The 18,744-nt window shown below is 46.4% G+C and overlaps 1 protein-coding gene across 1 annotated transcript in view; it reads left to right on the top strand.

Annotated features, from left to right (window-relative positions):
* The window catches only part of LOC140430867 (lysosomal protective protein-like), a 37,741-nt gene extending 21,875 nt beyond the window's left edge, over nt 1–15,866 (top strand). The window contains exons 6-11 of the mRNA XM_072518631.1: nt 2,792–2,876; nt 3,881–4,030; nt 4,391–4,521; nt 9,162–9,324; nt 10,652–10,741; nt 14,416–15,866. Coding sequence (XP_072374732.1) covers nt 2,792–2,876; nt 3,881–4,030; nt 4,391–4,521; nt 9,162–9,324; nt 10,652–10,741; nt 14,416–14,499 — 703 coding nt within the window. The 3' untranslated portion in view covers nt 14,500–15,866. The remainder of the gene's footprint in view (nt 1–2,791; nt 2,877–3,880; nt 4,031–4,390; nt 4,522–9,161; nt 9,325–10,651; nt 10,742–14,415) is intronic.
* Nucleotides 15,867–18,744: the final 2,878 nt, after the last annotated feature.

Raw genomic sequence — 18,744 nt, 5'->3', positions numbered from 1 at the left:
CTGTGCGGACTGTGCACGTTCTCCCTGTGTCTGCGTGGGTTTCCTCCGGGTGCTCCGGTTTCCTCCCACAGTCCAAAGATGTGCGAGTTAGGTGGATTGGATATGCTAAATTGCTCTTAGTGTCCAAAAAGCTTAAGTGGGGGTTACTGGGTTATGGGGATAGGGCGGAGACGTGGGCTTGAGTAGGGTGCTCTTTGTAAAGGCCGGTGCAGACTAGATGGGCCGAATGGCCTCCCTCTGCACTGTAAATTCTATGATTCTATGATAGGATCTCACTCTATGTGGACGATTTGCTTCTTTACATAACGTTGGGGGGAATTGCAGGAATTATGGGGATATTGGAGGAATTTGGGCGGTTCTCAGGTTACAAATTAAACATGAGCAAGAGCGAGGTCTTCGCCATCCAGGCAAGGGGGCAGGAGAGGAGACTGAGGGAGATGCTGTTTAAAGTGGTGGGAAGGAGTTTTAGGTACCTGGGGATTCAGGTGGCTAGGGACTGGGGCCAGCTCCATAAGTTAAATTTGGGCAGGGTGATCGAGCAAATGAAAGGGGACTTCCACAAGAGGGACTTGCTCCCCCTGTCATTGGCGGGGAGAGTACAGACTGTGAAGATGACAGTCCTCCCGAGATTGCTGTTTGTGTTTCAATGTCTCCCAATCTTCATCCCCAAGGCATTTTTCAGGGAGGTGAACGCGGCGATCTTGGGTTTTATATGGGCTGGGAAAGCCCCGAGGGTGAAGAAGGCCCTTCTGGAACGGGGGCGCGGGGAGGGGGTCTTGACCCTTCCGAACTTTATTAATTATTACTGGGCGGCTAATATATCGATGGTTAGGAAGTGGGTAGTGGGGAAGGGGTTAGTCTGGGAGCGAGTAGAGGCAGCATCTTGTAAGGGCACGAGTCTGGAGGCTCTGTTAACGGCACCTCTGTCGGTACGCCACAAGCCTGAGAGTGTGGGGGCAATGGAGGCAGCACATGAGACTGGAGGGGGCATCGGTGTGGTCACCAATCTGTGACAATCACCGGTTTACTCCAGGGGGCTGGATGGGGGAATTTGGAGGTGGCAGCACGGTGAGATTGAGAGGTTTGGGGATCTCTCCACTGAGGAAGGTTTCCTGAGCCTGGAACAGCTGGAGGAGTAGTTTGAGTTTCGGGTAGGAACGGATTTCGGTACCTGCAGGTACGGGACTTTGTCCGGAGGCAGGTTCCAGGCTTTCCTCGCCCCCTAAGGGGACTACAAAATAAGATGATGTCAAAAACAGCGATTGAGGAAGGGAGGGTCTCAGAAATATATAAGGAATTGATGGAGTGGGAAGGGGCCCCAATCGGGGAGGTGAAGAAGAAGTGGGAGGATGAGTTGGGGGGAGGGGGCGGGGGTGTCAGACTATAGGAATACGCCCCGAGGAGAATCAATTCATGCTCATTGTGTGTCAGGCTTAGCCTGAGCCAGTTCAAGGTGGTTCATAGGGCTCATATGACTGTGGCCCGGATGAGTACGTTTTTCAAGGAGGTGGTGGACAGATGTGGGCGGTGTGGGGGAAGCCCAGCGCATCACGTACACATATTTTGGGCGTGTCCGAAGCTGAGGGGGTTTTGGCAGGGATTCTCAGATGCCACGTCAGAGGTCCTGGAGGGAGGGTTACTCTGAGTCCAGAGATGGCAATATTTGGAGTGTCGGAAAATCCGAGAGCCCAAGGGGGGGGACATTTTGGCCTTCGCCTCCTTGGTGGCCCGGAGACAGATTTTGCTGGGATGGAGGGACTCAGTGCCTCCAAAGTCAGGAGTGTGGGTTAGTGACATGGCAGGATTTCTCAGACTAGAGATTATATTCACCTTAAGGGGTTCAATTCAGGGGTTCGCTTGGAGGTAGCAGCGGTTCATCGACTTCCTTAAGGAAAAATGACCATCAGCAGAAGAGGGGGGGAAAGGGAGGCATGGCAGTGAAGCATACGGGTAGTGAATCTAATATATGGGTAGTCAGGAGGTAGGGCAGGGGGAAATTGCGTATGTTACTGTGAGGTTGTTGCGTGTGACGTACCGCTCGGTTGTTTAGAGTGTTAAAATATTAAAATTATAAATGCTTCAATAAAATGTTTCCTAAAAAAAAAGTCAGTAAAGTCACCATAATCCCCGATGACCAATGGCTGTTTTCCCCTTTAAGTGGGGGGAGAGCTGACTGGTGGTGATTTAACCTGAGATCACACCTCAGACGAGGGGTATAATTAACCTCAGCCAGTATGGGAATTGAACCCGCGATGTTGGCCTTGCTTTGGATCAGAAACTAGCTGTCCAACCGACTGAGCTAAACGGGCCCCGATTAGGAGATAACCATTGTTAGAGTCACATGTAGGCCAGACCGGATTCGGGCGGCAGATTTCCTTCCCTAAAGGGCAAAACTGAACCAGATGGACAATCAATGAGAGTTGTTTATGGTCATACAGAGGGCTGACTTTATATTCCAGATTTATTATTGAAATTTCAATTCCATCAGTTGCCATGGTGGGATTTGTACCCATGTCTCCAGAGCATGAGCCTGGGTCCATGGATTACCTGTCCGGCGACATCATTTCAATATTGAACTGTTGGCTCCTACCAGCTGAGATAAGAAACTCAGTGAGTGCATGGAGGATCAATGAAAGGATGCCCAAAGACTGGGGTAAAGGGATGGGAAGGAAAGGAGGGAAGGGAAGATCTCATGATATTTCATGATAAGGGTGCCTGGCCCTCAACACACAAGAAGCACGATCCAATGTTGTGACTTAAATTACAATTTTCTCTTTCTTCCCTGATTAAGATTGTGGAAAAACCTGAACACATACTGCTGCCTCGGTGGATCCTGCAACTTTGTCACCAACAGCAACAATAACTGCCGAGAATCAGTAGGTTTTCCCCTCATTCACTTATTGCCCACAGCTCGCTTTCTGATTCCACACCTTGTGAATATATGAAAGATTTGTATTTCTAGTGCTTGTCACAATCTCAGAACATGCCAAACTGCTTGAAAACCAATGACGTACTTTTGAAGTCGAGGTAATGTTGTAAATGAAGCAGCCAATTTTCACACAGCAAGATCCCACAGCTTGCAATGTAATCTATCAGATCATCTGTTTTTAATGTTGCTGATTGCAGATAGTTAAAAAAAATTCATGGGATATGGGCATCACTGACGAGGCCACCATTTGTTGCCCATCCCGAACTGCCCTTAGCTTGCTTGGCCATTTCAGAAAGTCAACAAAAGTCAACTAATTGTTATGGGTCTGGAGTCACATCTAGGGCAGAGCTGGTAAGAATGTCAGATTTCCTTACCTGAAGGACATTATTGAACCATTTGGATTTTTACAACAATAAGCGGAAGCTTCAAGGTCCCCATTACTGAGATTCGCTTTCAATTCCAGCTGTCTGTTCTTTTTAATTGAATTTAAATGCCACCAGCTTCCATAGTGGGAATACGGACCCATGTTCCCAGTGCAGTACCTGGGTCTCTGGATTACTAGTCCGGTGACATTGTCATTATGCCGCCCCCTCCTCTGAGGGCCAGAATGTGGAGGGGATTCCCCTAATCTGCTTCAAATAGCACCGTAGAATATTTTCCTATTTCATCTCTTCTAATACAATAGTTGACAGTTTGACAAATCATTTAGCAAACTTCCTTAATTTCACACTTCCTGCCTCTGTGTATAAAGCTCAGGATCCCATAATGTTTTACAAAGGCTTCATCAACTTGCCCTCAACGATTTGAGCACGTGACTGTCAGTTTCCATGGAGATATAAGCCCAGATGTGTGTTCCCAGTTGGACAGAGTGACAATTGTTACAAATTTGACAAAGTGATGGGTATCCAGATAACCTGAGAAAACAGTCAGTGAAAATTCTTTTTTTTCCAGGTCTACAAAGTCTTCACGATCCTCTACAATAGCGGGCTCAATATGTACGCGCTGTATATGAATTGTGCTGGGGGAGTAAGAGGAAGTAATCTGCAGTTCCGTACAGAACTCAAGAACCTCTTCCGGTTTTACCAGTTTGAAGTGCCAGAGGTATAAACTGTCTATTTCTATTTTATATACCAACCCTCTTTCCATCATATAGAATCCCGATGAGCCCAACCACATCCCATTCACTCCCAGTGGACCAGACCCCATTTCATTCACTCTCCGCACAATTCTGATGTGCCCAAGCCTTATTTCCAATTCTACAAAATCCTAATGGTTCACTCTTCTTCCATATAGATAGTTCCTGATCACACTGTAAAATATTTCCCAATTATCTGGAGTGCCCAGTGCATTTTTAAAATGATCTCACCTATCTTTCTGTGATGCACTGGTTATCTTTGGCATGTGTGTGCATCACATGGTGTATCTGTGTGTTCCTAATACTTTCCTTTTCTCGATTATCAGAAACCAGCTACATTAAGTAGTAATGTTCCCCCATGTTTCAATGATACTGCTCAGCGGACCTGGCTAAATCGCGCAGATGTGAGAAAGGCCCTGCACATCCCAGACTTTGTCCAGACCTGGGAACTCTGTAGGTAAGAGGACATTCTGGCAGTATCAGCAAGACACACCGTCGACTGGCGGCACATCCAGTAGGGTAGCACTCCCTCATTACCACTGAAGTGTCACAATCATTGAGTCTTGCAGCACAGAAAGAGGCCCTTTGGCCCATCCTGTGTGCGATGGCCATCAAGCACCTCTCTATTCTAATCCCATTTTCCGGGGGGGGGGATAAACTGGGCATCTTGTCTAGTTCGGCTAACCTCAATAGTGGGTGAATGTTCCTGCTTGTGGATCAAATGGCCAATTTGCAACCCCTACAAATGGGGTCAGTGGGAATGAAAGTCAGGGAGGTATAAATTGGGCTGCTGACCAATTACCTCCTGTGGGTAAGAGTTAAAATTCACCCCATAACCCTGAAGATTGCTGATGTCCCCCAAAGACAAGAGGTTTAGAAAATGGCCGCCGACGAGAAAAGACATGAAATGTTAGAGGATGGTTGTCAGCTGGAAATTCCACATCATGTGGATAAGTGAAAGGGAATTATTTAAAGAGGAAAACTTAAGGTGAGGGAGTGTGCGTTAAATCAAAAGACATTGAAGGTGTGGATGAAAAGACCCCCAAGAGTTCAAATACATAGTTTGCTGAAAGTTCATATATAGATAGATAAAGCAATCAAAATAAGGGCAACAGAATTTGGATTTTATAAATAATTGTGAAGACTTAATGATCAATTTATACAAATCACTGGATGGGCATTATATAGTTTCAGGCCTCCTATTATAAAAAGGATAGAGAATCTACGGGGGTAGATTCTGCCAGAAATTAGTTAATTTGCAGAAAATGTTAAGAAAAGGTTTAAAATGTACAAATTTGGCCAACTACCCACTAATACAAGAATAACACACACATACACAATGACCCCTGCAAGCATGCTAAAGAGAACTAACACTCTGTAGAGTATCAGATCTAAAACCTCTGTCAAGTTTAAAAAGTAAAGGGAGAAAGAAACGCTCATTGATTGTCTGGGTGTTATTTGTAGCTGAAGGGTCACTTTTCACAGGAGCTGCTGGTATTTGGGTTTTTGATTGAAAAAGTTTTGATTTATTGATTCTCTTTTCTCTTGGGAACAGTGGTGTTGATTCGGGATCTGCTTCTAAGACCCCTCAGTTTGCAGCAATGAGGTCTTCTGGTGGGTTTTCAAATCACAGAAACCTCAGCTTTGATGAGAGTGGTTCCAGAGGAGACGGGGAGATAAGGTTGTTGCCCCTGTAGCTGTCTCTCTCTGTTAGTTCAAATCCAGTATATTTTGCACCCAAGAACCACACCACATGACCTCTCTAGTTTCAGCCACTCTCTCAATAAATCAGCTTGTGCCCTTCACAAATACAACACAGTAGCTGCTGTAGCCATTGTCCTTTGCTCAGCAAACGTGTTCCTAGCAAAAAGCCCAGCATGTATGTATGACCAGTCAATAACATTATAAAGTAATAGCTGTCCACCTGATGACACTATAAATTAATATTCTATGTAACACGTCTTCTTAACAAGCCTTGGTGATCTCGCTGGTTAAAATACATTAAACTTATTTGTAAGTGGAAGGCCTTTGACCTGGTAGAGTGGGACTACATGTGGGAGGTGCTGGGGCGGTTTGGGTTCGGGCAGGGTTTTGTGGATTGGGTCCGGTTGTTGTACTGGGCACCAGCAACGAGTGTACAGACAAACTGGGTGAGTTCGGAGTATTTTAGGTTGCATCGTGGGATCAGGCAGGGATGCCCACTCTCCCCGCTGCTTTTTGTCTTGGCGATTGAACCATCAGCAATGGTGCTTAGAGCATCAAGGAGTTGGCAGGGGATAGTGCGGGAGGGTGGAGCATAGGATTTCGCTGTACATGGATGATTTATTGCTTTATAAATCGAACCCACTGGAAGGTATTGGGAGATCATGGGCGTATTGGAGGAATTTGGCTGGTTCTCTGGGTATAAATTAAACATGGGGAAGAGTGAGATGTTCCCGGTCCAGGAGAGGAGGCTGGGTGAGCTGCCGTTCAAGGTAATGGGAGCAAGTTTCAAGTATCTGGTGGCACAGGGATGGGAGAAGCTACAAAAATTGAATTTGGCACGCCTGGTGGAGCAAATGGAGGGGGATTTTAAGAGATGGGACGTGCTCTCACTGTCATTGGTGGGGCGGGTGGAGTTTGTGAAGTTGACGGTTTGTCACAAGATTTTTTATTTCTGTTCCAGAACCACCCAATTTTTATTCCAAAAGCTTTTTTTAGGAAGGTTAATGCACTGATCTCGGGGTTTGTGTGGGCGAGTAAAGCCCCACAGGTGAAGATGGTGCTGCTAGAGCGGGGACGAGGGGGGTGTGGCCAACCCTGCCAAATTTGATGAACTATTGCTGGGCAGCACATATAGCCATGGTAAGAAAGTGGGTCAGTATAGGAGCGGATGGAGGCAGCCACTTATAAGTGTTATGGGTCAGAGTTTAGAGAACCCCAAAGTTTAGCATGGAGTTCAACTGACCCACAACTTTTAATAGATTGTGGTGTGGGGAGCACACGGCGCACTCTACAGGTGTGATACAGCAGAAATGGACAAATGTTTTTTAAGACAAAACAATGTTTATTCTATCAACTCAAGTTAACCTTTTTAAAACAACCATTGAATATCTTAACACCCATTAATTCAAAGATAACCCCCAAGACGAAGTAATCGTTTCAACTGTCCTTTTAACAGCCAAAAGACTTAACCAACCTTCAAACAAGAGCATATTAGGTTACATTCAATATATATATATGTATATATATATATATAAATAGTGAGAAAGGATTCAAACGTGCTGTTGCTTTTGGTTACTTCAGCCCCTTTGTTTTCTTCATGCAGCTCACTGGAAACACGCAGACACACCCAAGCTGCCCTCTCAAATTGAAACTCAAAAAGCAGAAGTATAGCTCAGCTCCCCCTACACTCTGACATCACTTCAGTAACATGAGCAGTTCCATTTCTTAAAGGCACATTTCTTAAACACCCATTTCTTAAAGGTACTCTCACATGACATAAGCACCTGAGCTTAGAGGCACTGTTGACAGCGCCTCTGCCATTCTCGCCAGCCAGGTACTCCACAAGTCCAGTGGTGGTGGCGGCCCTGAGGGTGTGGGGACAGTGGCGACAGCACCGATCTGCGGGAATCATAGATTTGCTCCGGGTGGGCTAGACGATGGGTTCCGGGGGTGGCGGCAGGAGGGATTGAGCGGTTTGGGGACCTATTCACTGGGGACAGCTTTTCGAGCTTGGAGGGGCTGGTAGAGGATTATGAGTTGCCCAGCAGGAATGGGTTCCAGTACTTGAAGGTGAGGGACTGTGTGTGGATGCAGGTTCCGTTCTCTCCCGACAAGGTGGTGTCGAAAACAGCAGTGGGTGAGGGCAGAGTGTCAGAGATCTACAAAGAACTAATGGACTGGGAGGGGCGCCCCGATAGGAGAAGTCAAGGGCAAGTGGGAGGAAGAGCTGGGGAGGGAGTTGGAAGCTGGGCTGCGGGGGAGGCTTTGAGGAGAGTGAATGCATCCTCTTGGTGTGCACGGCTTAATCTTATTCAATTCAAGGTAGTCCACAGGGCACAGATGACAGTGGCCAGGATGAGTAAGTTTTCTGAGGGGTTGGAGGATATGTGTGGGCGGTGTGCGGGTGGGCCCGGGAACCATGTCCACATGTGAGGCTCTCCGAAGCTAGAGGGAATGTGTGTGGCGGGGGGGGGGGGGGGTTGCTGACGTTATGTCTGAGGTGTTGGGGGTGAAGGTAGTCCCGAGTCTTGAAGTGGCAATCTTTGGAGTGTCAGAAGACCCGAGAGTCCAGGGAGCGAGAGAGGTTGATGTGCTGGCCTTTGGTTTCCTGGTAGCCCACAAGACGGAACTTGCGCTAGAATGGAGGGACCGGGGGGTGGGGGGTTAAAAAAGGAGGTAAGGGAGGTGGAGGGTAGCTGCATGGAGACTGGACGGTTTAGTGTTAGATATTTATTTGCTATGTGAATTCCTGTTTGCTCTATTTTTGGTTGTGGTTGTGTTTGATATATGAAATGAAATGAAAATGAAATGAAAATCGTTTATTGTCACAAGTAGGCTTCAAATGAAATTACTGAGTAAAGCCCCTAGTCGCCACATTCCGGCGCCTGATCGGGGAGGCTGGTATGAGAATTGAACCGTGCTGCTGGCCTGCCTTGGTCTGCTTTCAAAGCCAGCGATTTAGCCCAGTGCTAAACAGCCCCTATATACACACAAATGCCAGGGGAAAAACATTTTAAACTTGTTTTGTAAGAGAGAAAATAAAGTTAAGTATCAACAACTGGAATGCTCCAATTACCTGAATTTACAAGTGGGTGTGTTCAATACGAGCATTAACAAGAGGCCATTCAGCCCCTCAAGTCTGTCTGCCGTTCAATAAGATCAAGAATGATTTCAATTCCATTTAGCTGCCTTGGTTCTTTGACACTTAATCCGCTTGACTAACGAAAATCAAATCTATTGAGGACTCCTTTACAACTTTAAACACCTCGATTAGACCATGCCACCATTAGATTACTCAGTGTCCTTCTAAACTCATGAACAGAATCTTGGATTAATTTAGAGTTATTTATTGTATTTATTCTAACCTGAGCTAAACATTCTCCTCCCCTGCAGTTCAGTGGTTAGTGCCAACTACCAACAAATCTATGACAACATGCAAGACTTCTATCTGCAACTGCTCAGCAAGGGTCTCCGTGCATTGGTCTACAACGGAGACACTGACATGGTCTGTAACTTCCTTGGTGAAAACTGGTTTGTGCAGTCGCTGAATCAGAAGGTATGTATTTGATACTCAGACTCAAGCTTAGATGTACTGAATTGATTTATAAAACTCCGTGACTGTAAACTTTTCAGGTTTAAATACTGTTATCATCACATTCTGTGCTCAGTTAGGCAGCTGATCCAGCTCTGGGTGTGGGGCAGTGGAGATGTTTGTAGTTATGGAAGGGAGTTAATAAGTGGGAGTTTCGCTGTGACTAATCACTGACCCCTGTGGAAAGTTTGTAGATGGGGGTGGGGTAAGACCTGGATCAACAATGAAGAGTCTGCTGAGGTTTCAGTTTTTATTCATTTACAGGATGTGGGTGTCATGCTAGGCCAGCATTTATTGCTCATCCCTAATTGCCTTTGTGAAGGTGGTGGTGAGCTGCCTGCTTGAACTGTTGTAGTACACGTGGTGTAGATACACCCACAGTGCTGTTGCGGGGGGTTCAGGATTTTGACCCAGGGAGAGTGAAAGAACGGCGATAGATTTTCAAGTCAGGATGGTGAGGGAGGGAATCGTAGGAGAACTTGCAGGCGGTGGTGTTCCGATGTATCTGCTGCCCTTGTCCTTCTAGGTGGTAGTGGTCGTGGGATTGGAAGATGCTGTTGAAGGACCAAGGTACATTATTGCAGTGGATCTTGTAGATGGTACACACTGCTACTATTGTGTGCCTATGGTGGAGGGAGTGGAGGGGTTTTAGTGTCCTGGACGGTGTCAACATGCTCACCAAAAGGCTGGTAGCCTTGGGAATGGTGTTAGACCTGTACAAGTGAATCTAAACAAGGATCAGCAACGTCAGGAGGAATGGTGCGGAGAGTGGGGTAAACAGTCTTGCTAATTAAAGAGTTAAGCAGTTCGCACCTTGCAGATGGGACTGTGCTGTGATCCCAGATGCTGACATGAGCTCAGCACTCCCAGTGTCCCATCTACATGAAAGGTCTATGTCAACAGAATCACCCTGACACTGGGCAGGATTTTCAGCTATTCCCACTGGCAGATCATACAGTCCCACCAATGGTGATCCCCCACTGCAGATTCCCTGGTGGAGGGCAACCCCAACAATGTGAAATCCCGTTGACAGCGGTGGGACATGGTGATCCTGCCACCAGCGGGCCACCTCCACCACAGCAAAACATGCCAAGGGGTGGGCAGAAAATACTGCCCACAATCTCTGAACTGTCCCTCTCACTAATTTCAGAATCTGCCCAGCAGTGTGTCTGTGAGCAAGGTCTTTTACAGGTCATGATATAATCTCCAACTTGTGTGGAGGCCTTTGAGCTTCAGTAAGAGGTGTGTCATTCCCAATGAATTATTAACTCACTGGTTGTTTCACTACCAGAAAACCATGGACTACCAACCATGGATTTACAGAAATCAGATCGCAGGATTCCACGAACGGTATGGGAACCTCACCTTCCTGACTGTCAAGGTAACTCGCCTTACTTTACATTGCTTTTCCTTTCGATCTAATCTAGAATCATGTGCGTAAGAGTGGAATCTGCACCTAGAAATAAAAGTGTAACTTGAGACCAGACACATTCTGATTCCACATCACTGAATGAAGCAGAGTGATTGATACAGTTAATCTGAGATAGAAAGAAAAACTTGCATTTATATACACACCTTTCTTGACTTTAGTCTGTCCCAAAATACTAAAATCAATTATTTATTTTTGAAGTTCAGTTATTGTTGTAATAGCAGCAAGGTTGTGCCCAGCAAGTTTCCACAACCAGAAGTATGATCAAGACCAGGTAACCTGTCCTGGTGAACTTGCTTCAGGTAGAAATATTGTCCCAAACACAAAGCAGAATGAACCCGTAGGAGACCCCATTCACCTCCCCTCTGATGTTGACCCTCGTGATACTCAATTTATGCACCCACAAACCTGTTTTGCCGTTCAATGAGATCATGGTTGATCTGTGGCCCCCGCCTCCACATACCCGACGTGTCTCACATCTCCTCTTACTTTTTTGTGAACAGGAATCTATCAATTTCAATTTTAAAACTGAAAAGGACACCCAGTGGGGCATATTCCCCCAAATGTTTTGTTAACATAAGATTATTACAATGACACAGCTCTTCCAGGGGCTTCTTCCTGCCTGGTTGAGGCTCCATAAAATAAAAACTTGCAAAAGATTTTTTTTCTATTGCACTTATGGCAATCTATATCCAACAACCTGCTCAGAAAGCTCTGCTCATATTTTGAAAGCAGGTTCAAATTGCACCACAGCAGCTGAGACAACCTTTGAAAAATTCCAGAATCCAGATCCAGTTTTGTCCCTTTGCCAAAAACTATTAGTTCTTCTTTGAGCTATAATCTACCAGTGTACAAATTTTGTTGAAATTCTTCCATCAGTTTTTATTATTTGCCTAACTTGAAATCCATTCGCCACAATTTTCCCATTCACTTAATCTATCAATATCTCTTTATGATGTTATGCTTAATTCTACATTGCTTACAATGCTGCCTATCTTTGACAGCAAATTTGGATATGTGACTGTCTATCACATTATCTAAGCCATGAATAAATACAGTGAACAGTTGAGGCTCCAATACAGAACTTAGCCGGACACAACTAGTCACATTGTGTCACTTTGAGTAACTGTAGCTAAATAAAGGTCTTTGGCCATTCACACATATTTCACAAATGCTGCCAGACCTTCTATTTCTAGCATTACCTGTTTTTATTTCAGATTTCCAACATCTGCTGTATATTGCTTGTGTGTGCCTGTGCATTATTTAAACTCCGTCTTCTTCTGTTCAGCTGATTTCCTAATCAGGACAATAATTTACCTGCAACTTTAGCTAACAGTCTATTATTAGGAATGCTATCAAGTGCCTCCTGAAAGTCCATATAAATAACATCCACAGACATTCCCCTGTCTACTACTTTAATAGCATCTTCAAAAAATGCAATTAGATTTGTCCTGCATGACTTTACAAATCCATGCTGACACTCTCTGATCATCTGAAAATTTTGAATGTTCAGTTACTCTATCCTTAATTACAGATTCGAGCAATTTGCCAACCATTAATGTTAGGTTGGCAAGCTTAGAAACCCCTGGTTTCCCCTAATCTTTGTAAAATAGTAGAGTGACATTCACTATTTTCCAATCTAGAGGAATGGTTTCCAAATCGAGTGAACTTTGGAAGATTGTAACTCGGGAATCTACAAGATTCACACCTACTTAGCTTAAACCCTGTGGTGAAAACCTTCTGTCACTGTGGATTTGTCACTCATCAGTGCTAATATGTCCTTCATTACTGTTCTATTGTTTATTTAATTTTATTGGGTCAATGTTTTGGTGCTACCCATGTACAAATTTTGAAACAACGATTCAATATTAAGTTTCCTTGGAATGTATATCTTGCTGACGTTTTCCTCCACTACAAATCCTGACACAAAGTGATATATCAGCAAGTCCAATGTCACTATGATCAGTTTCTAAGATGACCATAGCTCCTGGCAGGAGAAATGTGGGCAACATTCCAGCAGTGCTTCCAGCTGTCTTTATCCATATCCTCACAGGAAGCAAGTGCATTGTACCTGTTGGATAGGATTCGTTTCTGGGCTTCCTCATTCTCTTTCTCACCTGGTTTTGTTCATTCTACACCATCAGTCACATGGGCCCCATTCTGAATCTATACTTCTCTGCCAGGTGTGACTGTACTCTGGAGCATAATGTCCAAATACTGTGCCCCCGTCCCTTATATGTCAGAGTGCTCACGCTCCAACTCAATGACTCCCGAATGGATTTTCATCAAGTCTCGTGATCATTAAAAATGGAGTCTGAGGTCCGATTCCAGAATTCCCAATTTTCACTAATGCCTTTTTAACAGGGTGGGCTAGTTTGGATCATGAGCCCACAACCTGCACTCCTGACCTAGCTGGCAGCAGTCAAGGAATGTTTTCTCTGTGGCCGAGGAGTTTCAGTACTCCAATGGATTCCTGGTCAATTTTGGCTTGGCTGAGAGCCCAGAAGTCCATCTATCCTCTCCCATCTCGCCATCCACTCACTCGTCCATACATTTATCCACTTTTCCATTCACCCACCCATACATTTGAGACTTTATAAACCTTCCTAAAATGAGGTCTCCACCAGTTTTCTCCTGGATGGCTGCGTCAAAGCTTTGTTGTTCTAACTGCAATTGGAGGTCCTAGCTGAGAGGATGCAAAGACAGAAGCATGCAATGATCCCTGCAATCAACATTAGCTCTGTTTGGAAGATCGGGCCCATTATCTTGTACTAACCTTGAAAACCAGGGGAGCATTTTAAACACTTGTAAACTCAAGTTTAAAGGGACCAATACAAGTCTCAGAAACAAAAAAACAGCAGTTCCTCCCTCCTCTGCACCAAATTGCTAACATTTCCAATCAGTGCTACCACACATGCCATCTCTCACTGACCGCTGTTATACCCTCCCAAGAAACTCAGCCCCATCATACTCACCCCTCTTTCGTCTTGCACTGACTCTGTAACACTCCACCCTCCAGTCTATTTTAATTCTCTCTGAAGCTTTGCTGACAAGGCGGACATTTATTGTCCACCCCGAGCTGCCTGAGATGTCGGTGGTAGACGCTTGCCTTGATATACAGGCATCCCCATTTCCTGTAGTTTGATACTCCCAAAACCTAGAGGGTCAGCATCATCCCGTCACTGGTTATTGTTCTTTGTTCCTGTCCCATACTCCAATCCTCACCTGGAATACTCAGTAAAAAGGACAGTATCGATTAGGAGGTAGCAACTCATGTCTCCCATCAAGGAGAAATGGCTCAACTCTTTGGAAATTGCAAATCTACCCAGAACAGTAACATTTGTGATCGGATGTGCGTGTTTGAATATTGGTTAGCTGGTTGGCACAGCAACATTGTTGTCAATAAAATTCACTGTTGCCAAGTTCCATCTGTGATGTCACAATATTCAGGCAAAGTGTCATGGAGCTGCTTTATGACATCACTGATGAAATGCCTAGCAACGAACTTCCCTGAACACTGGTTATTATGGACTGTTTCTAGTTCAGGAAGGGAAGTGGAATTGGTGTATGGATTAGAATTATCAGGGTGGTGATGATCCTAACTCTTCATTCTCTCTCTTCCTCAGGGAGCTGGACACTTGGTACCAGAGTGGGCACCAGCACGAGCCTTGAATATGATTCGGTCCTTCCTCGCCAATGCTGCGTACTGATAGGAACACAGTCTTGCCGTTGCAGCTCGTTGCTTTGCTATCTTGTTGCCTTATTCTCATCTAATTGTTAATTTTCTATCCATCTTTCACATATAATTGGGATTTTAATAATAATAATCTTTATTATTGTCACAAGTAAGTTTACATTAACACTGCAATGAAGTTACTGTGAAAAGCCCCTAGTCACCACAGTCCAGCACCTGTTCAGGTACATAGAATCATAGAATTTACAGTGCAGAAGGTACTGTACACATAGAATTTACAGTACACTGAGGGAGAATTGAAAATGTCCAATTCACCGAACAAGCACATATCTCAGGACTTGTGGGAGAAAACCAGAGCACCCGGAGGAAACCCACGCAGACATGAGGAGAACATGCAGACTCTGCACAGACAGTGACCCAAGCCGGGAATCGAACCTGGGGCGTTGTGAAGCAACAGTGATAACCACTGTGCTACCCGTTTATTGTCAAAGCAAACCGCACCAAGCTGAGCCAAGTGAAACAAAACACCTTGCCTCGTAAGAGAGATTCGATCAGGATACCAACTTGAGTGAGAGAAGGGTTGCTGTCAATAATCAGAGAACAAGAGGAGAAAAGAGCTCAAACTGCCGGGAGTGCTCAATAAGGGCACCCTGCATTTTCTTATTCCTATTAAAGTCAGTGTTCCTGGGACTGTCTGAAACCCATGTTTCAAGAGCCAGTCCCACACCCTGGATATTCTCTGTCAGGGCCACTCACCATCACTGGCTAATCAGGGTATGGAGCAGCAACCAGAAACAAAATATTGGACCCAGCACAATGACCATTATAAAAAGATAAATCTCCCCCAGAGGGCGATTCAGAACATCTCACATCACGCTTTCATGTTAGGTTGTATCATTGCCCTGGGAATCAGACCCTTCCTCATATGCAGTGAAAACCCTTCGATAGGGAGGGTCCCCTCAGCACGGTCTGGAACAGGGCCGTGTGTACGCAGGAATTCCACTTCAGACCAGTCTGGAGCCCTGTGTACACTGGAAGCCACCTCGGCCTAGTCTGAGACCCTATGTCTACATGGAGTCCCCATTGACCCACCTGGGGCAGTGTGTACACGGGGAGTTCCTAGGCCCAGCCTGGGGTCCTGTGCTCACAGGAAGTTCCCCTCAGCTCAGTTCACCAAGTCTGTTGCTGTTGCTATGTTGAGGTAAAAATCCCGTTTTGGAATGTGGCTTTTTGTAATTTCGAGCTTGCTAATCATTGGAATGTCCAAGTCAATCAGTTCCCTGTGGGAAGTTTTTAATTAGCTTTCAAAGATAATTGTTAAATGTGATTGTTAAGAAAAAGTGAGTGCTGAATAAACTCAACTTTACTTCCTCCAGAAAATAACTTTTTTAAAGGCTTTGTTCAAGGCTTTTTACATAGATACACAAAATATCAGAAGACCATAACATCAACCTGAACAAACAAATCACAAATCCCCAACCTCCCCCGTACCAATACACCACCACATCCCCTCCCCCCGCTGACTCCTCAATCCTCCGCGAAGTAAACAATAACGGCTTCCACCTCCGGGTGAACCCCACTACCGACCCCCGCAAAGCAAAATTGACTTTCTCCAATTGCATGAATGTTGCCAAGGTCGCTCCCCACACCCCCGCCTTTAGCTGCTCCAAGTCCCTCCAACACAACACAACAAAATCCGTCTCCGGGCTATCAGTGAGGCAAAGGCCAATACATCGGCCTCTTTCCCCATCTGGATTCCCCGATCTTCTGACACACCAAATAACGCCACCTCCAGACTCGGGGCCACCCCCACACCCAGCACCTTGGACATAACATCTGAGAACCCCCTGCCAGAACCCCTTCGGTCTTGGACACACCCAGAATATGTGGATGTGATTTGCGGGTCCTCCCACACCTGTCTTCCACCCCCACAAAAAACCTGCTCATCGTCGCCACCATCATGTGGGCCCTATACATCACTTGAAACTGGATGAGGCTTAACATCGCACATGACGAGGGCACGTTCACCTCGCACACATTCACCCTCTGGAAGGCCTCTACCCATGTCCCAGCCCGCACCTTTTTAAGCCAGCCCCGCCCTCCTGCACCTCTCCAAGCCCGCCCCTATCGATGTCTGCTGCGATCTCTCCCTTCCGAACTGCACCACACCCATGTCAGCAACCCTCCCCACTACCACCAACCAAAAAACCAACTCCAAAGCACCCCCCCCCCCCCCCCCCACCAGACCTTCTCCCTGGCAACCCCCAACTTCACTCCTGTTAACTCACCCACCCAGCTAGCATGGTGGCACTCGCCTCATCCTTCCAGTCCACCCCTTCCCAGAATCCTCGCAACCACCAACAAAAATAAAAAGGCACAACATCCCCGTTCCCCTGCTGACACCCACCCCAATGTGCCCAATTTACTTCTCCAAAGTTAAATGTCCTCACACTTCTCCCAGTCCATGGTCCCTTGTTCATCACCCCTCTGGTGAGTTCAAATAAAATTCCTGCTTTTGATGCGTTACACACAAGCAGGCAGGGTGCAAAATCTCAAACTTCACCCCCTTCAAGAGGGCGCCTTTATCCGCTTGTACATGGCCATCCATTTAGCCAGGTCTGCACCCAGGTCCTGGTAAATCCACAGCTCACTCCCCTGCCAGCTGCATTTCTTGGTCTGCCTTGCACACCTCAGGATCTTCTCTTTATCCAGGAACCATTGCAGCCTCACCACCATCGCCTTCGGCGGTTCCCCCACCTGCGGCCTCCTCCTCAGCGCCTGATCACCTCAAAGGGGTGGTCAAAGGCCCCGTCCGCCATCAACTTCTCTAGCATGCTTGCCACATACTTGGTGGCCTCAGCTCCCTCGATGCTTTCAAGCATCCTGACAATCCCCGAATTCCGCCTCCTGGTGTGTTTCTTGAGGCCCTCCAATTTCTTGCTCAGGCTCTTCTGGCTGCTCAATACCATCCCCTCTCCAGCGAGCTCAGCCAATCCTCTTGCTCCCCCACCGACCCTTCCACAATCTGGATCGCCAGGCCCTGAGCCTCCTGCCTCTGCTCGCTCTATCGCCGCCCTAAGCGGCTTCACCACTTTGGCCAAATCCTCCAAGGCCCCTTTCCTCTGCTGTTGGAATTTGTTATTTAAAACCTCCACCAGCTGCTCCGTTGACCACTGGGTGGGCAGCGCTGCCCCCTTGTGCTCCACCATCTTCACCTGTGTTGCACCCTGAAAACTTTCTTGCTCCAACTGCTCTCTCTTTCTCACGGCATTTCTCGTCCGCTGATCCATACACCAGAGAAGTATTACCTTCCTATGCCACTCGTACACCTTTTGCCCTCAAATACCACACTATTTGGATGGCCAGGACCAACAAATCCACCTTAAGCAGGAGCCACCAAATGTGACACCACTCACTCCGTAGCCTCCACCAGAAGTCCCAGAAAAGAACTTTTGATGCTTTTATTACACAAGCTGGTCACCACACTACAGGTTGATGGGATTGCACTAGAGAGGGGGCAAAGGAGATTCACCAGGGTGTTGCCTGGGCTGGAGTGTTTCACCTATGAAGAGAGGCTGTGGTTGTTCTCCATAGAGCAGAGAAGTCCGAGGGGAGACCTGATTGAGGTGTCAAAAGCAGGGGGACAGATTTAAGGTAAGGAGCTGGAGATTTAGAGGGGATTTGAGGAAAAGCCTTTTCACCCAGGTGGTGGGAATCTGGAACGTACTGCCTGAAAGGGTGGTAGAGGCAGGAACCCTCACAACATTTAAGTAGTATTTATATGAGCACTCGAAATGCCATTGCAGGCAAGGCTACAGACCAAGTACTGGAAAATGACATTAGAATAGATAGGTGCTTGTTGGCCTGCGCAGACTCAATGGGCCGAAGCTGGGCACGGAAGGTTAGGTAATGAGGAAGGTCATGAATCTTGACGAGGAGTGTCTTAAGAACAGATGGCGAAAAGGTTAGCTAAACTCATCCTTTGGGTGTCCCAGTGTGCCCTTTTGATTCTAAGTTCTTCCCTGTGAAGTGAACAAAACATCTGTGTTCATCTCCATGTGAGGCGGAAAGTGCTCCTCTGGGCCCTCCCCCACCTTTCCCGGGGCGCCACTGGGAGAGGTGGGCAAGAAAGAGACAGCGGGGATGAGTGCTTCCCAGAGCCCCTCAGAGCCCCTGCAAGGTGTTGAGGTATAACACTCAACGGTATAACACTCCTTCAGTACTGCAATGTACTGTCAGCCTGGATTACACATTTGGCTTT

The sequence above is a fragment of the Scyliorhinus torazame genome, chromosome 10 (assembly GCF_047496885.1).
Source record: "Scyliorhinus torazame isolate Kashiwa2021f chromosome 10, sScyTor2.1, whole genome shotgun sequence".
In the NCBI taxonomy this organism is placed as follows: Eukaryota; Metazoa; Chordata; class Chondrichthyes; order Carcharhiniformes; family Scyliorhinidae; genus Scyliorhinus; species Scyliorhinus torazame.
Note: the sequence above shows the minus strand (reverse complement) of the source record. Positions and strands in the feature narration are given on the sequence as shown.